Genomic DNA, 26,491 nt, shown 5'->3' with positions numbered 1-26,491 from the left:
TGACAAGGTTTCCACGAACATTTGGTGGGGGAAATAATAATCTTTTAACTAAATATTGTTGAAAATAATAATTACATGAAAAAGAATAAAATTGAACCCTTACCTAACACCATATACAAATATTAACTCAAAATAGATAAAAGACCTAAATATAAATCTTAAGACTATAAACTTTTAGGAGAAAATCTGGGTCATAAAACCTCACAACATTGAAATTGGCAGTGATTTCTTGGATATGATTTCAGTGGCACAGGCAACAGAAGAGTATACAAACTCCCTAAAAAATAAAAAAAAAAATATTGTATATCCAAAGACAATGTAAACAGAGTTAAAAGTTACTGATAGAATGGGATAAAATATTTCCAAATGCTATATCTGAAGGTATATTAATATTCCAACTAGAAATCCTAAAAATTAGCAACAATAAAAACAAACAATACAATTTAGAGATAGGTAAAAGACTAACATAAATAATGAATCTCCACAGATAACCAATCTTAGTTGTCTGTTGGATGGAAAATCTTGTTTCTCTAGTTCTGATGTGTGTTACCTATTTCTTCTTTGTAGTTAATCTCTTTGAGTATTTTCTCTAGTGCTGGTTTTGAAGACATAAATTCCTTCAGTTTCTGTTTGTCATGGAAGCTTCTTATTTCTCCATCTAATTTGATAGAAAGTTTTGCTGGGTAGGAAATTTTTGGCTGGAAGTTTTTTTCTTTCAGAGTTTGGAATATGTTACTCCAAGCCCTTCTGGCTCTCATGACTTGGTTTGGGAAGTCTGGAGTGATTCTAATTGGTTTGCCTCTGAATGTCACTTGGCCCTTTGTTTTTGTTGCCTTTAAGATTCTCTGCTTGGCTTCCACATTGGTCATTTTGACAATTATGTGGCATGGGGATCCTCTTCTCCGATCCTGTCTAAAGGGAGTTCTATAAGTTTCCTGGACCTGTGTATCAACCTCTTGCTCTATGTTTGGAAAATTTTCTGCTATTACTTCCTTGAAGAGATTGTTGATCCCTTTGGTTTCACCTTCTTTTCCCTCCTCTATTCCAATTATTCTTAGATTAGCTCTCTTAAAATAGGCCCATATTTCTTCAATGTCAGATTCCTGCTGTCGGATATTTTTTTCTAGATTAGAAACTATGCCTTCATTTTTGGATTGATCATCTTCTAAGAGCGAGATTCTGGTCTCCATGTGGTCTAATCGGTTGTTTGTACTTTGAATTGAGGCCTTTACTTCATTAATTGCATCCTTTATCTCTTTTTGGTTCTCTCTGAGTTCTTTTCGAAACACCTCTATTATTTCTACAGTTATTTTCCTGATTTGATCTTCTAGAAATCCCTGAATTTCTGTTTTATCGGGTTCTGATGTTGTGGGGTTGTGGGCATTCATTACTCCATTGTTATTCTTCTTTCCCATGATTTCGGAAGTTTGTGCCTTCTCTGGGTTCTTCCCTTGGGTCACTACGACTTCACGTAAGGTGCTCTGGATCTCGAGTCTGTGCTATCTCAGACCCCACTACTCCTTTACTGGGTTGTATCACAGAGTCTCTGACCCAGGGAGTCAATAGAGGCTGCTTTAGACTATGGGGGGTGCCAGGTTGGGCGTTCTCCTGTGGTGTGATATCTCTGCCACCGCCACTCCCCCACTGGGTCAAGTCCCTGGGAGTGTAGTACTGGGATTTCTCCTCTGGGGCCCGCAATTTGACTCACTGTTGTTGAATACGCAGATCAAGCTGTAGTGGACTCAGTGAATTTGCTGCTGCTGCCGCCGGTGGCAATATGGTGCCGCTGCCACACCTCGACCGTGAGGCTGGCGTATTTGTTCTCTGTTTTTGAGCTCTGCTCTGAGTTCCTGCAGCGTGTGCTGAGCTCAGCCACTGGGAGCTTTAGATGCTCCCCGCGCCGAAAAATCCCGCCCAGCTGTTCTGCAGTGGCTCACCTCGGCTCGCTGTAGCCGTCCGGTGTACTCGCTGCTGCTGCTGCCGGCAGTAAGGCGCTGCTGCCGCGTCCTCAGGCGTGAGGCCAGTGTATCTCCTCTGTGGCTCTGAGCTTTGTTCTGAGTCCCCTTCCTCTCTGGAGCCTGGTGATTTTTTTGTTTCTCTGGTGATGGTGTTTTCTGGCTATGAAAGGCGCTGATTTTGTGGTAATGGAGATTAGTTGTTAGTGGGGCTCTTAAGCCCCGCTTTTCTCGGTCGCCATCTTCCAGACTCTTAATTTTTTAAGGGAAAGATAGTAAATAGTTGAGGTTTTGTGGCCATGTGGTCTCTCTGCAAGTGCTCAGCCGTGCTGCAGTTTGTCAAGAAGGAATGTGGCCCTGTTCCATAAAACTTAAAAAGAAGCCATCAGGCCAGGCGTGGCCTCAGGGTCACAGTGTGGTCCTCCTTCAGGAGCTAGGAATTCAGTGCCAGGGTGAGGCTGCAGAGCTGGCAGGAACTGCATCATGTAAGAGCCGGGAGGCTCTGGAGAAGCTGGAGTGCATGGCTGAGCCCTGGGCCACCGAGGCGCAGACGGCTCACCTCGAGTGCTGCGCCACTGGAGGATCGTTTTTAGGAGATTTGAGGAGCAGGTTCATCATATAAGAGATAATGGAGACTTAACCAGGGCAGTGGTTTAAAGGATGGAAATAGGGATTACTGTCCTGGCGTGGTGGCACACGCTGTAATCCCCGTGCTTGGGAGGCAGAGACAGGAGGGTCGCGCAGGTTCGAAACCAGCCGCGCGCGCTGGCTTAGGAGACCGTATTTCCAAATAAAAAAATGTAAAAATAGGTCTGGGAGTGTACCCCGGAGGTAGAAGGGCTTCCAGGAACCCCAGTACCACCAAAAATAAAAATTTTTAAAAATTTAAAAAAGGAAGTAGGGGTTACTGAGAAATGTTTGAGGGAGGAATAAGGACTCTTTGTTATGACAGTACAGTCAAGGATGAATCCTGGGTTTGCAAGACATGTACTGATGCCATTAATTTATAAAAATAAAATCAGCTCATTTAGAGGATAAAATCAGCTCATTTAGAGGATAAAATCAGCTCATTTAGAGGAGGCAGGCGATAAGTCATTTTATTCCTCTTCAATCTGAGGTAGGTTTGGGGCAAGCGGATGAGACCGTCTAGAAGCTGTGGACCCTGGGAGTAGAGTGAGGGTGGGAGTCTTCAGGGCACGTTGCCGAGCCAGCGCAAGTGGAGGCCCGTCTGGGAAGAGCTGGTGTCGGGTTGTGATTACTCAGGGCAGAGTGGGTTACTCTGGCGGTGGATTATGTCATTTGAAAAGATATTTTGAGTATTAAAGATTTTATTTGAAAAAAATGAAATACATATGTCATGCTTATGATCTGAGCTATAGAAACAAAACATAGAAAATCTTGGGGACATATGTAGAAAACAGACTGACTTCTGTTTTCAGAGGTTCAGTTGAAGTCTCCTGTGGGGATTACAGGTGAATGGTAGGGAATTTGCTTTTTTTTTTTTTTAATGTAGCAAAGGGAAACGTTAGGTGTGAGGTATGTTTTAAAAGTTTGAGAAATCGTGCTGTGGAAAGAGGAGAAGCATTCTAGCTCCAGAGCATGTGAAGGGCGGCCGGGGAATGTGAGGAGGAGCAGGAGGGAAGGCAGAGGCAGGTGAGGGCAGGGTTGGCGATGGCAAGGGTGGGGTTGCGGGATGCGGGGGTCAAGTGGGCCCAGCTGAAGGACCTGGAGTTTGCACTCAGAACAGCTGGGCCCTTGCTGAGGCTCACCAGTCTTGTGCAGACCTTGGAACCGCAGAGTGGAGGCAAGCTGAGGCGGCAGACGGTGAAGAAGTGAGCGCGCGGATTGCTCATGGAGAAGTTTGGATGGAGAGGGGAGACTGAATACTGAACATTTTTATTAAACCTGCTTAAAACTGTTTTGGAGGTTTTGGAAATTGTGAGCCAGCCTTTTTTGTTGATAAGCTGCCATTTTAAATCCTTAATAGGAAAAGAGTAACATGGAAATAGATATGACCTACCAACTAAAAGTTATCCAGCAGAGCCTAGAGCAGGAAGAGGCCGAGCACAAGACCACGAAGGCACGGCTGGCAGATAAGAACAAGATCTATGAATCCATTGAAGAGGCTAAGTCGGAGGCCATGAAAGGTATAGTTTTTAGTTTTCCTGCAGCATTTTCCCAAGAATTAGTTTGATACCTGTTTATTTTATTGCTAAATATTTGAAGAGTGGAAGGGGAAATGTTGGGGAATCTTATATACATATGTATTTTCTCCTTTGCCTCATTACAGTATTCATTTCTGAGACAGTAAGCCCCAAACAAAACTATTAATTCTGCCAGAATGTGTTGCAAAATTGTTGCCAGTTGATGCAAGATAAAGAGTTGAAAGTAATAGCTGGTCTAGCTAGAATATAAATTTACTTAATGTTTTGGAATCTGGTTATTCTAAAGGTAGTACCCAGAACTGGTCCAATCCATACAATATTCATAGGTAATAAAATTAACTTTTCTACAAACGAACATTTGTTGTGGAATTGTCTTAGAATAATTTTGTTTCAAAATAATCATTTATAAATAATTACAGTTTTTTGAAATTCCAAAAGAAATCAGTATGTTATTCATGGGAAAGTCTTAAGACTCTTGAAAAGAGGTTTTGATTCATATTGAAGCATACCATTTGTAAAGAACTTAGCAAAAAATAGCCTCTTGATTATTATGTGTAATTATAGATTTTCTGATTAAGACCAATTTAATTTAACAACTCAGGAAGATAAGAAATGAAATGAGTGCTTTATTTTGAAATATCTAATTGGAAGAGAGGAAGTTAGGCCAGGTTTCCTTGTCCATTGCCTAGAAAAGGAAGTTGTTCTTTTGAAATAGTTAATGTGCAATAAAATGTAAATGCTTTAGACATTTGTAATGTGTTCCTGTATCTACCACTGAAAACAAGACACAGTGTATTTTCATCACCTTAGTATGTTTCTTTTGCCTCTTTCTGTTCTGTATTCCAACATTATGTTATTCTTTTATGCCAAACAAGTACATTTATTTACTGGGTATTTTCTGAACTGATGAAAATGAATCAATTCATTGTAGTATAACTATTATTTTTCATATTGTTATAACACTAGTAGAAGATATAGGATGACTTTCATATTTTCACTTGAGTGTACAGAAACATCGTACAAGATTCAAATCGGAATCTGAAGTGTTGGGTCTTCCGCCTCCTTGGATTAAAATGGCTTGCCTGATGATTACTAGTTGTTGTGAAAATCAAGTGCAGTTGAATATGGGAAGTACACAGAAATGCTGTCTATTACTAGTACAGGAAGACTTTCGTTTTTCTACACTTGAATACTGTTCTTTAAAAACAGAAAACTCATTGGTTTAATTTTGACCTAATAAAAGCTTATAATAGATAATGATTAGATATCCAGCCTTAGGTGTGAAGAAATGAAGGAAATGTAAAAGTACTAATTAGTATATCAAAGGTAATACTTTAACAGTGATCATTTAATGTTGAAATCACTTGGTCAGGCATAAACTTTGGATTGCCTTTTAGGTTTTTTTTTTTCTGATTAATGAAACAAGTTCGGTGGAAATGATTTAGAAAAATGCAAGAAAATATTAAGAAATAATTGGGATTAACCCAAACCCTACTATTCAGGATTTTATTTTATGTATTTTCCCTATTTCCTGTACTCTGCTTTTTTCTTTTAAGAAACATTGTGAACGTTAATGAGTGCTTGCATGTAGTTGTCCAAAATCCCCAGGAGGGTTAGTTCTGTTACTGCCCTGGAAGTAAGGAAACTGAGGCCCAGAGGTTAACTCTCATGAGCCCAGAACCTCCCTGGAATGTTGAAAAGTAAAGTAGTGACCCTGAGACAACGAGTGGCAGGAAATGGATGTTCACTTAAAGGTGCGAGCCTGTAATAGAGCCGTTGGTAAAGGTAAAGCCCGGCACAGCGGTGCGCAGCCGTGATCCCAGTGCTCAGGAGGCAGACACCAGAGGATTGCGGGCTCCACACTAACCTCAGCAGCCAGGCGAGACCCCGTTTCAAAACAAAAAGTAAAAAGGGATGGGGCGTAGCTTGAAGTTAGAAGGCCTCTGGGTTCAGCCCCAGCACTGAAGGAATGAATGAGGGAATGAATGAATATAGAAGTATCTTTTTTTTTTTCATTAGAAAAGATGTAATATTGGAGAGGATGATACATTTTGTAACCTGAAAACAAAACTACAAGTTTTCAAGCATAAAATTTTTGATATCTCAAATATATTGGGAAGAATGATAAACACAGCAAATTAGAAATTAATACAAATAAAATACTAGAGCAGTATCATTTATTGTCATTTTTATTTGCACTGTGTCATATACTTGATAAGCTTCTCTTATTTGTAAAAGCATTATTCTATCCATTTTTATTATAATAGAAATGGAGAAGAAACTCTTAGAGGAAAGGACTTTAAAACAGAAAGTGGAGAACCTATTGCTGGAAGCTGAGAAAAGATGCTCTATACTGGACTGTGACCTTAAACAGTCCCAGCAGAAACTGAACGAGCTCCTTAAACAGAAAGACGTGTTAAATGAGGATGTAAGTATGAATCTCACTAATAAACAGTAGATGAGCTAATGGATCAGTAACTAACTAGGTTTATTTGTAAAGCGCTAATGATTGCTTCATAATTTTTAAAATGTCTCTTATTGCTGGGCAGGGCTCTACACACCTGTAATCCCTGCTGCTCAGGAGGCTGAGGCAGGAGGATCACAAGTTCAAGTCCAGTGTCAGTGTCAGAAATTCAGTGAGACCCAGGGCGAGTGGACCTCGCTCTCAAAATAAGGTGGCTAGGGCTGTAGCTCAGTGGTAACGTGCCCCTGGGTTTAACCCTTAGCACCTCTCTCCTTTTTTTTTTTTTCCGCTTATAATATTCTCTGTAACCTGTAGAACATAGGCACTTACACACACACAGATGCACATGTACATACATATGTGTATATGTATTACCCTCCCTCCCTTCTTCACCCAGAGGCATCTACCTCGGAGCTATACGCCCAGCCCTATTTTATTTTGAAACAGGGTCTTGCTGAGTTGCTGAGGGCCTTGCTAAATTGTTGAGGCTGGCCTCAAGTCTGCAGTTCCGGCTCAGCCTTCCAAGTCCTGGGATGCCAGGTGTGTGCCACCGCACCTAGCTCACAGTTTTTACCATTCTCAGCAGTACCACACATATTTTAATGCAAAATGTGTGGACTGCTTACTTAGGAACAAAATTCTGTTTTTTTAAATTACTATATTGTTGCTAGCTTCACTTATAGGAAAAATCAAAATAATTTTGCTTCTATATCAAGTATACAACTTATTTTTTTAGGTTAGAAACTTGACATTAAAAATCGAGCAGGAAACTCAGAAGCGCTGCCTTACGCAGAATGACCTGAAGATGCAAACACAACAAGTTAACACCTTAAAAATGTCAGAGAAGCAGCTGAAACAAGAGAATGACCATCTCCTGGAAATGAGAACGAACCTGGAGAAGCAGAATGCTGAGCTTCGGAAGTAGGTTCACTGATGAGACGGTTCGCACACGCGTGGCGTCTGCTCGTAAATTGTCTTAATTTTGCTCTCGCTGGGGATTTTCTCTTGGCCATTTTACTTTCTTGCCACATTTACTCTTTCTGTACAAACACATGTTGTGTGCCACTGTGGTCCTTTGAGAAGACTGTGACACACACACACACACACACACACACACACACACACACACACACACACACCTGGTCCTGGTGTGGGGGACCTGGGCTTCACTCCCTGCCCTGGGCTCTTCCTGACTGCCCCCAGCTCCTGGCCACCTTCTTGTTGCTGGTAGCTTTAGTTTCTAGCACTTGCACAAGTAGGTTAAGCTGACACCATATTGTGTGTGTGTGGGGGGGGGTTACCAGGGATTGAATCCAGGGGCATTCAACCTCCAAGCCACACCTCCAGCCCTATTTTTTATTCTTTATTTTGAAACAGGGTCTCACCAAGTTGCGGAGGGCCTCACTAAGTAGCTGAGGCTGGCCGCGAACCTGCGATCCTCCTGTCTCAGCCTCCTAAGTACTGGGATTACAAACATGCGCCACCATGCCCAGCTCCACAGATCAGCTTTTCAAACCATTTTATAGACTGTTCCCCACTGCTATACTTAATTTACTGGAGATGGAAAACTTAACTGTTTAAATACTTCAAACTACACTTTAAAGTTTAGTTTGAAGTCCAATTATTTTGAAGAAAGCCCCATTCTTTTTGTTAGTAGACTTATTTCTTCCCAGTCATGATCAAAGTCACATTGGATCGCAGCTATTTGATTGGGTGGTGGGTGGGGTGGAAAGACCTTTGGAGCCAGCCAGCCAGGGGTGTGAGCGTCAGTTCCGCTGTGTACTAGCAGACCAGCAGTGTCTACTTCTCTGAGCCCTTTTATGATAGGCGCATAGAAGCTAAAGGGGACAGTAATAGCTTGCTTGGTAGGGTTCTTTAAAAGAAATTTTATGATTTATTTAAAGCATCTAGCACAGCCAGGCGTGGTGGCGCACGCTTGTAATTCCTGCGCTGGGAGGCTGAGACAGGAGGATCGCACGGGTTCGAAGCCAGCCTCAGCTACTTAGTGAGGCTTTCAGCAACTTAGTGAGACCCTGTTTCCAAATAAAATATATTTAAAAAAAGGTCTGGGAGTATAGTCCAGAGGTGGAAAGCCTCTGGGTTCCACCCCCAGTACCACCAAAAAAATAAAATAAAAATAAAGCATCTAGCACAATAAATAGTAGGAACGTTACTGCTGCTAGGGTCAGGGTACAAGGATGCCGTCTGTCCAGGATGTCATCACTGCTAATTGCCTGCTTACATACCTGTGACAGGTCAGTAAGATCTGACACTATTTAGGAAAGGGTGCTCAAAATATTCAAGTAGACTTTGTTCTTTAATCTTAGAGCTCATAAGATTTCAACTTTTAAAATTAGAGCTAGAATTTGAAAACTTATTTGAACATCTTTGTCTCCCCCCTCCTCCCTGCATATTAGCTTTATTCTTTATCTTTCATTTTTTCTAGCTCTAGATAAAGGTTTTATAACTTTGTTTACTTGGAGAGAGATACTTGATTTGGCCTCATTGGCTCCCAAGTTCAGAAGCACCCCAAGTCCTGCCATGGAACTCCTTGGCCTGGGCCTCAGACAGGGATCTTAGGCTCTGGGGAGCACAGTATTAAAACCATCCGACCAAGCTGGCACAGTGGCACATGTTTGTAATCCCGGTACTTGGTAGTCAAAGGGCATGGTCTTCTGGAGACCATACTTCTAGAGCGACTGCTTTAAGACACCTATAACTTATTAAGACTTTGACTCAATGTCTTCACAGAGAACGTCAAGATGCTGATGGACAAATGAAGGAACTCCAAGATCAACTTGAAGCAGAACAGTATTTTTCAGTAAGTTTCAGGCACATTAACTTGAACGTTGCTGAATTTGTACAATATTTTTTTTAATTATTTTCACAGAAGCAGGAGAATGATTTTCTTTGAAATAGATTCTCATAGCAAACTCTGGACAGTTTTGGATGAGGTGTTTTATATATAACTCAAAAAGTACTGAGCAAGAAATGCAGATAATTTAATAGAAATCCATTGTCATTGTTAGGAAAATAAGTTTTTCATACCTAGGAAGCTGATGAAAAACATTGCCTTTTGAGGACATAGGTAATTTCATAGTGAAAGAAATAAAATATATTGTCATCTCAATAGTTTTACTTTTGAGATCAATATAGGATGTGAAATAGAAATTGTCTCACTGTTCCATTGTTTTAAGTCAACAGAATTTTATTTTACAAATTAGTAGTTTTTCCTTGTCTCCTCATTCATCCTAACAATCTATGCCATTCATCAAGAAATATTACTCTAATAGCCAGTTGAAAATCAGGCTTTTTAACTTATCTATCACTGAGCTCTACCCCAGCTCCTAAGTGAACTTTTCTTATATTATTAATTGACGACTAGTAAATAGGAAGGCTCACTGAACTACTCCCTGCTTGGGATTCAAGCTCACTCGGCATTGAGGAGACTGGCACACGCCCGCCTCTTTGCTGGCCAGGTTTTGACTGTGGGATGATGTCACTGATGGAAGTGATTCACAGTTTTGTATTTTGCTGTTTAGACCCTCTATAAAACGCAAGTTAGGGAGCTTAAAGAAGAATCTGAAGAAAAGACCAAACTTTGTAAAGAATTACAGCAGAAGAAACAGGAATTGCAGGATGAAAGGTAAGGACGAGACCTGCCCCTTGTTTCCGGGTATATGCCCTGCTCCTAGAACAGTGTCTGCTCCTCACCAATTAAAACCCAGCTGATGAAGTCAGACAAAAACTGACACCCAAGTGGAAATTGAACATTAAAAAGATGTATCTCCTGCCGGGCGTGGTGGCGCACACTTGTGATCCCCACACTTGGGACACTGAGACAAGAGGATCACACAGGTTGAAAGCCAGCCTCAGGTACTTAGTGAGGCTCTCAGCAACTTAGACCCTGTTTCCAAATAAAGTATAAAATAGGTCTGGGAGAATAGCCCGGAGGTAGAAAGCCCCTGGGTTCCACCCCTAGTACCACACACACACACACAAAAAAAAAAAGATACTTCTCCTAGCCAGGTATGGTGGCACAGGCCTGTAATCTCAGCTCTTGGAGGCTAAGAGGGAGGAGGATGGGTTCACAACCTTTGCAACATAGGGAGGCTCTCACCAACTTAGTGAGACCTTGTTTCCAAATAAAAAATAAAATAGGGCTGGGGGTGTACCCTGGAGGTAGAAGGGCCCTGGTTTCTATCCCTAGTACCACCCAAAAAAAAAAAGAAGAAAAGAAAGAAAGAAAGAAAGAAAGAAAGAAAGAAAGAAAAAAAGAAAAATGACTTCTCTCTTAAGGGGCTGGCAGTGTGTCTCAGTCTCAGTGGTAGAGTGCACACTTAGCATGCACAGGGCTCTAGGCTCAATTCCCAGCCCCCTCCCCCAAGTTTTTTAAATGATATATCTCTGAACCATAGGGACTCCTTGGCTGCCCAACTGGAGATAACGTTAACCAAAGCAGATTCTGAGCAGCTGGCTCGTTCAATTGCTGAAGAGCAATATTCTGATTTGGAAAAAGAGAAAATTATGAAAGAGCTGGAGATCAAAGAGATGATGGCTAGACACAAGCAGGAGCTTACTGAAAAAGATGCTACAATTGCATCTGTAAGTAAAATGTTTTGGTTTTTATTAAATTAAATTGCTAATATCATAAATCATCTTTAAGCACTAAGATAGTATGAGATCTAAATGAAAAATTGTATGCACTAACTATAAGATTTTTAATCCAACTGACCACCAACTTTGTAGTGTTTGCTAGCGAGAGAAAAATTTCGAAGGAAAGTAAATATTCAGTAGTTGGATTTTACCCTATCAATTATGCAGACCTATGGGAGGCTGAGACAGGAGGATCACAGTTCAAGGCCAGCTTCAGCAATTAAGTGAAACCCTCAGCAACTTAGCGAGAGTCTGTTTCAAAAGCAAAAACAAGGGCTGGGGTGTATGTCAGAAATAGAATGCCTCTGGATTCAATCCCCCCAGTACCATAAAAAAAATTCTTGTATGTACAGTAGGAACTTAGTGTATGCTAGGTATTGCAGTATACATGCCAGTGTGGAAGAACATGGCTTTGCTAAATGATTTTTGAATAACTATTTTTATGTGGAAAGGGATAAAATTAGGTCCTTACCATTTTACACACAAAAGTAAATTCTGTCTTAAGTACCTAAATGTGGAAAATAAAAAATTGTAAGATATTAGAGCAGAATCCAAAATTTACATCTGGCAAAGACAGCCATAAATAAATGACAAAGAGAAGATATTTGTAATATATGTATTAAATAAGGGATTTGTGTCTAGAATATATGTAGAATTCAAGCAGCTCTCAGGTTAAACTGTTCAGAAGAAAAATTGGCCAAAAGAGAAAACCTACATGGATAAGCAGGTACTTTGCCCTACTGCTCTTCAGGAAAAGGCCAAGGCTGGAGAAAACAGTTTTGAGATACTATTTCACACCTATCTCATGGCAGAAATTCAGTATCCGACCATTTTAAGTATTTGAAAGATGTCTGGAAAGCAGCTGTCTTCCTTACCGTTCTGGGGAGCGGCGCTCATCCTGGCGTAGTGTAGTGTAGTGAGTGTGGTGGTGTCCACTGCGTGTTACGCAACGCAGTCCAGAGAAAACTTGCATTAAGGTAGACATTGCTACAGAAACTCAGGCACAGTTTTCATAGCAGCATAGCATAAGTGTTTGCAAATGTTTTATAAATTGAATGAATAGATACATTAAATATCATAGAAAATGGGATGATTATATCTGTTAAAATGAATTAGATCTTTATATACATATCAGTGATTCTTTTATATGATGCTATTACATTAAAAAACAATTGTGGAGCCGGGTATGGTGGCGCACGCTTGTAATTCCCTCGCTCTCGGCAACTTAGTGAGACCCTGTTTCCAAATAAAGTACAAAATAGGTCTGGGAGTATAGCCCAGAGGTAGAAAGCCTCTGGGTTCCACCCCCATTACCACCAAAAAAAAAAAAAAAAATCAGGAATTAAAAGTGGGAGGGGGGCTGGGGGTATAGCTCAGAGGTAGAAAGCCTCTGGGTTCCACCCCAGTACCACCAAAAAAATAAAAAATTGTGGAAAGATCAGTACAGCATGATTTAAAAAATCACATAATTAGTGAGGCCCCGCGTAACTTAGTGAGACCCTGTTTCAAAATAAAAAGTAAAATGGGCTGAGGTGTAGCTCAGATGTAGAATGTCTCTGGGTTCAATCTCTTAAAGTATACAATCATGGGTGGGAAGGAAGAGTATATTTTTTTTTATTTTATTTTTTTTTTAGTATTAGGGATTGAACCCAGGGCATTCTATCTGTGAGCCCTATTTTTATACCCAGCCCTATTTTTTATTCTTTATTATGAAACAAGCTCTCACTAAATTGGGCTGGGGGTGTAGCTTAGAGGTAGAATGCCCCAGTATTCAATCCCCAGTACCATAAATAAATAAGTATATATATATATATATAAGTAAGTAAGTAAATAAAACTTTCTACAAGAAGGAAGAATAGGAGTAGGATTTGGAAGGAATACAAAAGAATGAATTTCACTACAATTTTATCTTCCATTTTAAAATAATGTTCTGAAACAAATATTACAGTTTTTAAATGTGTTTATTCTACATAATGAGAATGTGGGGCTTTTTATTTCCTTTCTTTAGTTTGTTAAGATTTTTCTCTCATTTAAAAAACCGGCTAAGCATTTGTGAAAGAAAGACAACTTTTAACTTCTGGAGTGCATATGAAGTCTATTATACTTAGCAAATTTGTCATCAAGGGTAAAGTTGGGTAATGTAGCCCACGGGAAGGAAATATAGAGGTGGATAACTTAGAGAAAGAAGAGGCTTAGCAACATTCTGGAGGTTTTAATTTGAATTGCATGATGACTTTTTGTTCAGTTTGTGATTTTTATCTCCTCCCACTTTGGTTTTTAGCTTGAAGAAACTAATAGGACACTCACTAGTGATGTTGCCAATCTTGCAAATGAAAAAGAAGAATTAAATAACAAACTGAAAGATGCCCAGGAGCGTACGTATTGGCTCTTTAGCATGCCTCTTGTGTGCCCCCGCTGGGGCTCTGCGGGTAACTTTGTCTCTCGTCTTTAGAGCTCGCGAGGCTGAGGGATGAAGAGGTGAGTGCCGCGGCCATCAAAGCGCAGTTTGAGAAGCAGCTGTTGACAGAGCGGACACTCAAGACTCAGGTGCGTCCCTGGCCCGTCAGAGGTGGAGTCTCGTTTTTATTTATCTCTTTTACATTTTCCTTCTAGAATAATAGGTTGGAAGCAGTAGTCATTGGATGTATCAGGATTTGTGAACAATTACCTGATTTTTGCTAGGTTGGGAGAAGCTAGATTTGATTTACGTTGTCCAGTTCGACATCTAGTAAAGTTTTTCATAATTTTTCTCTATGGAATCACATTCCATTCCAATTTGTTATTATAATCCAGAAGTTTTTCTGCTTGTAAGGAACTATAAAAAAATGACCGTTTGCTGACAGCCTGCAAAGAGTAATTTGTTTTAGAAGGGTGCCTGTGAATAGCGACCACCCAGCATCCCTCTACCATCATTTTGTATGTATGCGAGAATTGTGTGAGTACCAGAGTCCCTCCTGTGCTGTTGGGTTGGTTATATTTTATTGTTACTAATGCACATACATCTGCCTATTAATGTCTCTTAGATCAAAGTTAAAATGGTAGCAAATGACATTGCATCAAAATGGATGTTTTCTGGAGGGGTGGGGCATTAATGCTGGGCTTGGAGCCCAGAGCCCACACATCTAGGCAGTTGCTCTGCCACTGGGCTATGTCCAGCCCCGATACAGTTTTAAGTTACAATTCTCAAAAATCATGAGAATAAAAAACTAATAGAGAGAAAGAACATGAGTTATAAAGGAGCTATAGTATTTAAATAATGTAAAAGTATTTCTTTGTAGCCTTTTATATAAGGAGACTACTAGTAGCTAATGTAACTTGGAATTAATGAATTCTGAGAAACCATCAACATTTTATTTAATTTGCAATCTTATTTTTACCTTTTTAAGGCTGTGAATAAATTGGCTGAGATCATGAATCGAAAAGAACCCGTGAAGCGTGGTAGTGACACAGATGTGCGAAGGAAAGAGAAGGAGAATCGAAAGCTGCATATGGAGCTTAAGTCTGAGCGTGAGAAACTGACCCAGCAGATGATCAAGTACCAGAAAGAGCTGAATGAGATGCAGGCTGTAAGGACACGTTCTGGACTCTAGGCTGAGGGCTTGATTTTTAGAAACAGTTCTTTTTATGTCTACATTTGGCTGCATATAGAACGTTTTTATTAATAGTCACTATTGAGCTACAGAACTGAGAGATCTGTTGCATCCAGTTAATCTAAGTTAATTTAATTTCCTATAGCAAATAGCTGAAGAGAGCCAGATCCGAATTGAACTGCAGATGACACTGGACAGTAAGGACAGCGACATTGAGCAGCTGCGGTCACAGCTCCAAGCCTTGCACATGGGTCTGGACAGCTCCAGCATAGGCAGCGGGCCAGGGGACGCTGAGGCGGATGATGCCTTTCCAGGTACAGATCTGCTCTCCTCCCTTACGTGTCTTAGCTATAAACCAGTTGATCGTCTTGTCCTGTGCGTGACCTTTCCTGGAGGAAAAGTATTTGTACTCCTTGGAGTGAAGGTTCAGATAACATTTTATACCTGTTTTCTTTTATTTTTGACAATATTTTTCATTTAAAAAAACTTGCAGATGAAACATCCACATGTGTAGAGATGTGTCTCTCTGTGAAGCGTTTGTTTCATTCTCTCCTTTCTGCTTCCTACTCCCACACCTGGCGCGTAGTTCACTTCACTCGGGCCCACACTGTGCAGTCCATGTCCTTCTTCTACAAGCGCGCCTCCGCCTCTCTCAGTGTTGCCTCTCAGCCCGCCCGCTCGCACATGCTCCCTGACTCTGACTCTGACTCAGAAGAAGAATCTTTGCCTTACTTACCCATTTCGTCGGAGGCTGATGGTGCAGGTGATAGCCTGGAAATCTTCCTGTCTTTGGATTTTCCTGCTTCCCTTAATTTTAGTTCTTTTGACATAATTTTATAACCATCACTAATACTCACTAACCCTAACATATTGCTGTAGACTCAGTTAAAAATAAACTGCTGCATGAGCAAGGAATTTATTTTTAAGTATTTTCCCATGGTGTTGCAATTATAATAGAGTTTTATTTTGCCAGTTTACAAGAAGTAGAGCAGTCCATGGGGAAGTGTGTGGTTTTACTGTGTGTTTCATCCATTTTCAACTAAGAAGTTCTCTCTAAAGTTTCATATCAAGAGGGGTAGTCCAGAAAACACACATGGACCATTTCAAAGGATGTGTTAGGTGTGCACTGGTTACTGGTGTCATGCACGTTGTGGGGGACCTTAAAGAGAACGTGGGACAGGCCTGATCCTTACCCTGGAGAGAGTTTGTGCATTTGTAGTCAAAGAGGCGTCCCTGTTCATCTCTCAAGAACACAGTTTCCTCAGCTTAAGTAGAAATTTAATTCCTATTCTTTGGAGTTATGAGGATAACAGAGAATATATGTAAAGTGGACAGCAAGTGGACATATAATAAATGGTGAAAACTTGATAGTTTCTCTTACTGTTAGAATGACCTCCCAAAATGCTGTTTTATTTATTCTATTAAAAGATAATGATCAAGCCAGGTGTGGTGGTTCAAGCGTGTAATCCCAGTATTTGGGAATTGAGACAAGAGGATCGCAGGTTCAAGGCCAGCCTCAACAACTTAGCAATACACTGTTTCAAAATAAAATCTAAAATAGGGCTGGTGATGTAGCCCCAAGGTTAGAAGGCCTCTGGGTTCAATCTCCAGTACCAAAATGTGTGTGTGTGTGGGGGGGGGGGGTACTAATCAATTCAAATTCCAAAGAAGTGGACACTTTACTTTGTAAAAGTAGAATTTTGCTGATTTTGATATTTTGGAATTTATAAATTTTTGGTTCTATTTTTGGTTCATTAACCAGATTTGATCTACACAATTTTATTTTATTTTAGCCATTCATTCTAAAAGTCTGCATTACTCAGATTGCTCATTAAGATGTTTTCTCCTCAAAGATGTGCATTATATCTACAGCTAGGCCTTTCTTCGAAGAAAACATAAAGGATTCTAATGCAGATTGATATACCAGTGAGAACAGAGCTGCTGGGCTTGGGAGGGGTTGTTTGCTTTGAAGGTTTTTTGCAACTTTTCTCCTGACTTTTGGCGATGCATGAATATAAGAAACAGATATTTGGCTTTATAAAACTGTAGAATATCTAGTCCAGTGTTGAAACCTGGATTTTGTTTTGTGTTGCATAACGTGCTTCTACTGATCCTGCATTATTATTGTGTTCTAGATAATATACAGTGATAAATTCTGGAAAGCATACTTGATGGGTTTTGTGGTTTCCATATTAAATTTTCATTAAATGCCTCATCGTCTAAGGAAATCCATTAATTTATGCTCATACCTTCCATTCACTCACAGAATCAAGACTAGAAGGATGGCTTTCTTTGCCTGTGCGAAACAACACTAAGAAATTCGGATGGGTCAGAAAGGTAAGTGGCACTTTGAAATGTGGTTCTGTTTCTTTGCTTCTGGTTTAACTACGGCCGTTTCACTTTTGTAGTTATAGGATATACATGACTGAACTTTTATTTTTTTTATTTGAAATTACATAACTTTAAAATTTTTTATTTTTCATGTGTTAATAATAGAATGGGTTTTGACATTAAAAAATAAGCCTGTAGCCGGGCGTGGTGGCGCACGCTTGTAATCCCCGCGCTTGGGAGGCAGAGACAGGAGAATCGCGCAGGTTCGAAGCCAGCCATGCTGGCTTAAGAGACCCTGTTTCCAAATTTTAAAAAAGTATAAAATAGGTCTGGGAGAGGAACCCTGGTACCACCAAAATAAATAAATAAATAAGCCTGTTAACCTTGGTGCTTTTGCTTTTCAGTGGAAAACAACTCTATATGAGACTCATTTATTTCTTTTCTTCTGTTACTATGATTTTGATTTTTTTTTTTTTTTTTTTTTTTTTGGTGGTACTAGGGTTCCTGGAAACCCTTCTACTTCCGGGTTACACTCCCAGACCTGTTTTTTTTATATATATACTTTTTATTTGGAAACAGGGTCTCTTAAACCAGAGCGGCTGGCTTTGAACCTGCATGGTCCTCCTGTCTCCGCCTCCCAAGCACGAGGATTACAAGCATGTGCCACCATGCCCGGCTTATTTTCATTTTTTATAAGCTTACTAATGCTCTTGGATCCCAAGACTAAATCAGTCCCAAAATATTTTACTTCATGTCCCCCCTCATTTGCTTATTTAAGATATCTGCAAAAGAAGAGTTAAGAAAGAAAACATCTACAAATAAATTTAGTGTGTGTGTGTGTGTGTGTGTGTGTGTGTGTGTGTGTGTCACTGGGGTTGGAACCCAGGGGCTTTTCTACCTCCGGGCTACACTCCCAGACCTATTTTATATTTTATTTGGAAACAGGGTCTCACTCAGTAACTGAGGCTGGCTTTGAACCTGTGCGATCCTCCTGTCTCAGTCTCCCAAGCGCGGGGATTACAAGCGTGCGCCACCACGCCCAGCAAATTTATTGTTTTTTTATAAGTATGTACTGGTAGTTTTTAGTTACAGCTTAGGTATTTTGCAAATTTTATTGCTAATATAGGACTTATTTTCAAAGTAAATCAGTAAATACTGTACATAATTTCACTGCTTCCTTTCTTCCCTCTTTTTATAGTATGTGATTGTAAGCAGTAAGAAGATTCTTTTCTATGACAGTGAACAAGATAAAGAACAATCGAACCCTTACATGGTTTTAGATATAGAGTAAGTATTTTACTGGACTACCAGAGACGGCATCAGGAGACCAGCAAGGACCTTTCCCTCAAGTCAGCATATTTATCATCAGTCATGTAAAAGCCCAGAGGATCATCCCGGTGTGCTCGGCTCCACTTCTTATCATTTCCTTCTTACACACGACACTTTGGGATACGGTTTATCTAAAACATTTTTATTTTATGGATTTTTAATATATTTTTCAAAAACTAATAGGAAAATTGGCTAATTGAACATTTTTGAAAGTCTTAATGACCCAGATAATAGAACAAGATAGTGTGTGAGCGCCTACCATAGATAAAAGTAATCAGATTTTAACTTAATAAATATAATCAGATTTTAACTTCTGACATACGTATAGGATAACTACTGTAATTTGGTCCTTGAGTAATACTTACTTTTAAAATTTTTTATAGCAAGTTATTCCATGTGCGGCCAGTTACACAGACCGATGTGTATAGAGCCGATGCTAAAGAAATCCCGAGGATATTCCAGGTAAGCATGCTTTCCTGTGCTCTCCCTCTGAGGGCCCCACGGGGCAGGGTCGCCACCTTCCCTTCATTGTTGGCCTTCCTCGTGCCGCCTTTCTGTTTCATCTCATTTGAAGATGGTCTGTTGTTCCGTGCCTTTTGTGCTATTTCTGTTTAGGGACATCTTCGTTCCTTTTTCAGCACTTGTACTTATTAAAGTTAATTGTCAGCAGGCTGTGGTGGTGCACGCTTGTAATCCCAGTTACTTGGAAGGCTGAGACAGGAGGATCCCGGTTCACAGCCAGCCTCAGAAACTTGTTGAGGCCTTCTGCAACTTAGTGAGACCCTGTTTCAAAATAATAAAAACAGAGCTGGGAGTGTAGCTCAGAGGTAGGATGCTGCTGGGTTCAATCCCCAGCAACAGGAGCGCACACACCCAGAAATCAGTTGTCTGTATTACATTTCTGGCCATTGTCTTCTTTTCAAAGTTGGTTGTGTTTTTTGTTTTGTTTTTGTTTTAAGCACGAACCTTTTCCTGTGTTTGGTTTTATGCTCAGCTCTCTATAAATTTAAAAAGGTCTCATGAAGTTAAATTGTACCCGGTGTCCTTTTTATTTCCTATTTAACCTTTACTACTTCCATTTTTAAATTACTCAAACCAGCAATTAGTTATTGAGCTCTTTGTATGTCAAAGCCACTGTGTTTTGTTGTCCTATGGGACAGTGGTCCCCTCATCTTCTGGAGCTTAGACTGTTTATTTGAGGCATATTACACATCCTTTCTTCTTTTTTTTTTTTCTTTTTTCTTTCTCAACTCTATAAAACACATCACTTTTAAAGGAAGCTGTGCAAATTGCTGTCACGCAGTTTGTAATCCCAGCATTCGGGAAGCTGAGACAGGAGGATCGTGAGTCACGGACAGCCCCAGCTACTACTTAGTGAGGCCCTTTGCAACTCAGTGAGACCCTGTTTCAAAATAAAAAAAATAAAATATAGGGTTGTGGGTGCAGCTCAGAGGTAGAATGTTCCTGGGTTATATCTCCAGTACCACACACACAAAAAGAACCAAAATATATATTCTTTTTCTTTTCTTTTTTTCTGTTTTTTTTTTTTTTTTTTAAGTGCTGGCATTTAAGCCTTGTGCCTCGTGCACACAAGGCGAATACTTAACCACCGCCAGCTATACTCCCTCGTGTTCTGCTTCAGAAGTATAAAGTACTGGTTAGTATAATTGCAACGTTTGTTAAGGTGACTTAAGCTTTGTGGTTTTGGAGCAGGTATGGTGGAGACTGAAACTAGGGCCCTACCCTACCCCAAGGTGACTGTTTAGAATAGTCTCTCCCAGGAAGGGGGGGCTCCTAAGACGGTGTCACTAAAGTGTGGTAGGAGACTACAGAGAGAAGGAGGAGGCAGCCCTTGATAGGCTCAGTCCTCGTGAAGTCTGAGGAAGCGACTGTCTGGTGACTTTCTCACATTAGCTCCTGATGGGGCAGAACCTGCTTAGGTTTGAGCTTCAAATGCACTTTCTTCTTATTGAATAAGTAAATTTTATTTTATTTATACCATCAGAATTGTTGCTACATAGGAAATAAGTCATGTCTGGGAGTCTTTCATTGCTCGTTTTGGTATTTGCAGATCCTGTACGCCAATGAAGGAGAGAGTAAGAAAGAACCCGAGTTCCCCGCGGAGCCAGTGGGAGAGAAGTCCAACTACATCTGCCACAAGGGGCACGAGTTCATTCCGACTCTCTATCACTTTCCCACCAACTGCGAGGCTTGTACGAAGCCGCTCTGGCACATGTTCAAGCCCCCGCCTGCCTTGGAGTGCCGTCGCTGCCATATTAAATGCCATAAAGATCACATGGATAAGAAGGAGGAGATCATAGCTCCTTGCAAAGGTGAGTAGGGGTTTCTTGCTCCATGAATACCATGTATGTTCAGATCACTTAGGCAATTGACTTATTCAAATATTTCTTTATAGTGTATTATGATATATCAACGGCAAAGAACCTATTGTTATTAGCAAATTCTACAGAAGACCAGCAGAAGTGGGTTAGTCGGCTGGTGAAAAAGATACCTAAAAAGCCCCCAGCCCCCGACCCTTTTGCACGCTCATCTCCTAGAACTTCAATGAAGATACAACAGAACCAGTCAATCAGACGGCCAAGTCGACAACTTGCCCCCAACAAACCAAGGTAATAAAGAAAGATGGTAAAAATTAAATTTTCTCTATTCAAACTATACATTTTCCTAATAACAGTTTTCCTTTGTTTGGTTTTGGGTGTTTTTTAATTTGATTTTTCATTAAACTCAGATATTTGCTAGGCTAGACAAGAGTTCTACCACTGAGCTGCATCCCCAGCCCTGGAGTGATATTTTAATGAACCATGGGATACAAACTATTCTAAACTATTTTAATGTGCTTTTCTCTTCTCGTTCATTGATTTGGGTGAAAGTAATAAAAATTTGTTTTATAAATCACACATACATTAAATTCAACCCCAAATGTATAAAGTGCTTGTTTTTTGTCACCTGTTTGCATATGACCATACTGTGTTCAGCTTTAATAAATGTACTGAGTAATCTGGCAGATGGCATTAGCATCGCGCTCAGATCTTGAGTGTCAGGGGAAGGTGCAGACCTGGGTTTTACAGTGAAAACTTCTTTATATGGTGACTTCAGAGGCAGAGCTAACATGAACTTAAGACTCAATCTGCATCTATCAAGTCAAAACAGTCACCTGTTTGACTTAGAAAGCACTATAGTATAAAAAACAGCCTTAAAAGTATAATGACACTGGGCGTGGTGGTGCACGCTTGTAATCCCGCGCTTGGGAGGCAGAGACAGGAGGATCGCGCAGGTTCGAAGCCAGCCGCGCTGACCTAAGACCCTGTTTCCAAATACAAATATAAAAAATAGGTCTGGGAGTGTAGGCCAGAGGTAGAAGGGTTCCATCTCCAGTACCACCAAAAAAAAAAAAAAAAAAAAAAAAAAAAGAAAGTATAATGACTGCCTCACGTGGGCGTCCTGCTACTCGAGGCAGAGTTGAGAGTATGGGGGAGGCTGCGGACGATCGTCACCCACAGAAGCGCTTGACGGAGCTCTGTCCATAGGACTGCACTGAAGTCACTTAATTAGATCCATTTCTTGGCTTACCAGCTACTGCAACATTTATGAGCATTGTTATTGAGCATGAGGAGTTTTGGTTAGCCAAAGGAAAAAGTCTGTATGTAGATGAGGCGTCTGACTTCAGGAATCCTTTTTGTTCCCTAACATAGGACCGTCGGTCTGTGAACAATGATGTACAGTGGCTGTGTTGTCAGAGATCATATCTAAACTAATATCTCAAAAAATTTAGAATGACAAAGGTAGAAAATATTGAATATTTTGTGTGAGGTATGATAAAACTAAATACTATATAATAGTGATCACATGATAGTAATTAAGCTGGAGAAAAAATTTATTGACACAGAAGGCCATGTCGTGTGCTTTGCATAAGACATCTAAAATTAAGCTTATGTGATTACTGTTATAGGTCTATAATGCATACATGCTACTTTAATACTTTGTCTTAGTCTATTTTCTTTTGCTTTAACTCAGTGCCACACACAGACTGTATAATTAAAAATAGAAGTTTATATAAGTTAGAGGTTTCTAAACTTATTTGGCTCTCTACCTTCTTTAAGCAAATGGAAAGATGCAGTGACACATTTGTGTTCTTCTATGTATCTGTATTTTGTTCCAGTGCCCCCCAGGGGAGTGCTCTTGCCACTTGGGCACCTGTGAAGTTTTAGGTCATGGTTCTGCAGGCAGGCTGGCAAGCCCAGGAGCAGGGCACCGCTTAGTGAGGACCTCCTGCCCCACGTGCCTGACTGAGGCCTCCCGTGGTGAGACAGGGCAGGAGTGCCGGAGAGCGCTCCCTTCCTAACAGAGCCACCCCATAACAGCCCGCTGACCGCGAAGGCCCCGTGGCCTGGCACCACCACCTCTCGGTTTGTCTTATGAAGAAATTGTTTGAAACGGTGGAAGATCATAAATAGCACCAAATATTTAAAGACTTTTCCTTGGAAAGTGTTATTAGAACACAAATCATATAATAATAGTGCACAAATTTAAAAAACCAATTATATATATTATATATGTATCAATTCAGAGAGGGAAAACTGTCAGGCAGAGATTTGCAAAACTAGAAGAACATAATTAACTTGTTCTAGAGTAGTGACTCCCTGCCACCGTAGGTATTCTGTGACTTAATGCCTGCGTGGCAAGCCTGTGATAGAACCGTGTGCCTCTGTTTTCTGTCGATGGTCACATCGGGGGTGTTGGGGAGCAGGGTTCTAAGGCAGAGCCCAGCGTCTGACTAGAGAACGTTCACACTCTGCCGGTCATAATGTGCTCATACGGGTGGAGATGTTTGAGGATCATCCAGGAAAGCATAGAGACGGGATCTCTGGCATACGTCAGCAGTGATTTACTGTCTGTCTTTCCGTTTACGTTTGTCTGTCACTGGTCTGAGCACTAGTCAGTGTAGCTTTAGTTAAACTAATCCACATGAGCTCCATCTTAAAACAGTTGTTTGGCTGTGCTAGGCACATCACATATACTTATGTGTACACTTACACATACTCATGAGTACTTACCTTATCTTTTGGGCTCACTTTTCCTTGGTGGCTCCAGTAGCATTTGTACCATTTACCTGTTTCCTTTAGCATTTGTGACACTCTGGGTTCTGACTGTCACTCTCTCTTCTGTAATGGTGAAGTATCTCAAGTATAGACAAGTGTTAGCTGTTTTCGATATGGAAAACAACACTTGGGAGCGCTTGTTCTCTGCCAGGTCCTCTTCTGAGGGCTTTAATGGACTAGCTTAGAGTCCTCAGAACTGCTCATCAGGCAGCAGTTCCTGTCCCCACTTAGCAGACGAGCAAATCAAGGCACAGAGAAGCGCCTCGGGCCACATGCCCTGGTAGCACTTACTGCCCCCCAGTGGTGTGAGCAGAAATGGCTAACAGTTGATACAACGCATAGAAATGCTGTTTGAAGGGAGTGTTGTGTTCGTGGTTTTGTAGGAAATGTATGAATAAAATATTGTTGGTTTTGTTTTACAATAGTGGGAATTGACTGTAGGAGTACTCTACCATAGAGCTATGCCTCCAGCTCTTTTAATTTTTAATTTTTTTTTTTTTTTTGCAATACTGGAGATTGAACCCAGGGCATTCTGCCTTCGAGCCACACCATCCCCAGCCCTATTTTTAAAATTTTATTTTGACACAGAGTCTCACTAAGTTGCAGAGGGCCTGACAAAATAGCTGAAGCTGGCTGTGATCCTCCTGTCTCAGCCTTCCAGGTACAGCGTGCACCTGAATTCTAACCTTTGATGATGAAAGTTTGAAGAGATCCTAATTTTTTTCAGTTCAAGACATAAAATACTGGTCTGGCTAAGGGGCATTTCTCTTTTTTTCTAAACATCCTTCTTAAAAATAATAGTATTTAAGTTATGAAAAAAGTTTAAAGCAAAAATGTAACTAGTGCCCACTTCTCTAGTTTTAAGGGAAAAATGCCAACAGTAATAACTTAAGGGTGGGGAACGTATCATATCATAATTATATTTGTTTTCCTGCTGGACACAGTGTTAACATACCTGTAATCCCAATACTTGGGAGGCTGAGACAGGGGGATCACAGTTTTGAGGCAAGCTTCAGTAACTTAGACTCTGTTTCAGAATTTTCAAAAAAGGGCTAGGGGTATAGCTGGGTGTGTTGGCATGAACTTGTCATCTCAGTTCCTGGGAGGCTGAGACAGGAGGATCACAAGTTCATGCCAGCTCCAGTATTGAGGTCCTTCGCAACCTAGTGAGACCCGATTTCAAAATAAAGAATAAAACAATAGTGCTGGAGAGGTGTAGCTCAGAGGTAAAATGCCCCTGGGTTTCATCCCTAGTACTGGGGGATGAAGCCAAGCCATAATCTCAGCTACTTGTGAAGCCAAGGCAGGAGGAGGATGCCAAGTTTAGGCCAGCCTAAGCAATTTAATGAGGCCCTGTCTCATTAAAGGGGACCAGATAAATTCCATAGCGCCAAGTTGATTCATGACTGTCACAAGTATAAATTTTTAGAAAAATAAGAATGATTTCAGTATTAGAGTATAGATGGATTGGAAAGAAAAGGCCACATGGGCCTAGCTCTAGTCTGACTTAGCCAAGATGAGTAGCCGGTGCCGCTTATATACAGGCGGCTTTTCGGTTGTGTGGAGCCTTTCACAGAGCTGCTGCCGACCCCGAGCAGGCGGGGTCTCCCGGATCCACAGGCTGGCTCCTCCTGCAGTGCTCCCTGTTCTTGCGGAAAGATGTGAGCTGCTGATGCTGGCCCACATGTGGAGGGAACGTGGACAGCTGTGAAGCACCCAGCCTTGGCACACTGAGGGCCAGGACCGCTGCTGCGTCTCTATCTGGGCAGAAGGGACAAGGAAGGATTGCGTCTTCTTAGCCATCGTTAGCAGTCTGCAGTTCTCCGCTCCTCTGGACAGCGCATCTGGCCGCCTGTTGACACGTCTGTGCCAGGGACTGGTGGTCTCTGTGCCCGTTTTCACTCTCACCATGCTGCTGCCCGGGGAGAGTTCACTCACAGCACGTCCAGAGCATGACTTGTAGGTGGCAGCGGTGAGCTGCCGCTGGCAGTGTCCAAAGTGTAAACTTGCACACCTCCTATTGCAGGTTACTTGATTTGGCATTTAAAGACTGGGATTGGTCGTTTGATGATGTTGATGGTGGTGATGATGATGACGATGTTTTTGATTTCTGAAGAAATAAATGGGGTAAATAATAAAGAGAAAATATCGTAGTTCTCCGATGTAGTGCATGTGGTTTGCACTTGGGCTTTGGTTATTTTTGAGTAGCTTTGAGATTTTACAAACTTGTTTCTTAGTAAGCATTTAAAAGGTAGTTTCCATAAAAGTGTCTAACTTAAATCTCCATGTCAAGAATACAAGTAAAATGCTATGTTCAGATTCTTTACTGTGTACAAATTTTCAGTAGTCATAACTGCAATTTTTTGGCCTAGAAATGAGATGTAGAAATCACAAAAGGAGCTAATTTTGGTTCCTTCTGTTAGTTGTAACAAAGTTGTATGCTATGCTAGTTTGTGAACATAGCATGGGGTTCCTTTCTCCCTTTCTCCTCTTTCCTTCTTTCTAGTGTGCAAGATTTAAGACTGTAAACACTCGCTGAGTCTGATAAGTGCTGTGAAGCACCTCCGTCTGACTTGGCTTTCTTTGTGATGCAGTGAAGTGTTGCGAGAATGTAATGTTACCTTTGCTGAAGAATGCTAATGATGTGCTGTGGAAAGCCCTGGGTGGTTTTGTCTTGTGTTGTTTGTGGGGCTGGGGTTGAACCCAGTAGCATTCTACCTCCGAGCTACACTCCCAGCCCAATTTTTTATTCTTTATTTTGAAACAGGGTCTCATTAAGTTGCGGAGGGCCTAAGTAGCTGAGGCTGGCCGCGAACCCAGATCTTCTTGTCTCAGCCTCCCAAGTACTGGGATTACAAGCGTGCACCACCACGCCTGGCTC

The 26,491-nt window shown here is 40.9% G+C and overlaps 1 protein-coding gene across 1 annotated transcript in view; it reads left to right on the top strand.

The window, feature by feature from the left end:
* ROCK2 (Rho associated coiled-coil containing protein kinase 2) overlaps positions 1 to 25,724 on the top strand; it is a gene marked incomplete at both ends in the record, with an annotated part of 130,919 nt that extends 105,195 nt beyond the window's left edge. The window contains 16 exons of the mRNA XM_080711130.1: positions 3,943 to 4,102; positions 6,388 to 6,548; positions 7,321 to 7,505; positions 9,336 to 9,405; positions 10,127 to 10,230; positions 11,003 to 11,189; positions 13,522 to 13,615; positions 13,693 to 13,787; positions 14,627 to 14,806; positions 14,976 to 15,144; positions 17,097 to 17,167; positions 18,360 to 18,448; positions 18,874 to 18,952; positions 20,562 to 20,823; positions 20,907 to 21,120; positions 25,637 to 25,724. Of these exons, the coding sequence (XP_080567256.1) occupies positions 3,943 to 4,102; positions 6,388 to 6,548; positions 7,321 to 7,505; positions 9,336 to 9,405; positions 10,127 to 10,230; positions 11,003 to 11,189; positions 13,522 to 13,615; positions 13,693 to 13,787; positions 14,627 to 14,806; positions 14,976 to 15,144; positions 17,097 to 17,167; positions 18,360 to 18,448; positions 18,874 to 18,952; positions 20,562 to 20,823; positions 20,907 to 21,120; positions 25,637 to 25,724 (2,208 nt within the window). The remainder of the gene's footprint in view (positions 1 to 3,942; positions 4,103 to 6,387; positions 6,549 to 7,320; positions 7,506 to 9,335; positions 9,406 to 10,126; positions 10,231 to 11,002; positions 11,190 to 13,521; positions 13,616 to 13,692; positions 13,788 to 14,626; positions 14,807 to 14,975; positions 15,145 to 17,096; positions 17,168 to 18,359; positions 18,449 to 18,873; positions 18,953 to 20,561; positions 20,824 to 20,906; positions 21,121 to 25,636) is intronic.
* Between the last annotated feature and the right edge of the window lie 767 nt (positions 25,725 to 26,491).

This window comes from Muscardinus avellanarius (assembly GCF_963383645.1).
Source record: "Muscardinus avellanarius genome assembly, chromosome: 15".
NCBI classification, from domain to species: Eukaryota; Metazoa; Chordata; class Mammalia; order Rodentia; family Gliridae; genus Muscardinus; species Muscardinus avellanarius.
This window is presented reverse-complemented; position numbering and strand designations above follow the sequence as displayed.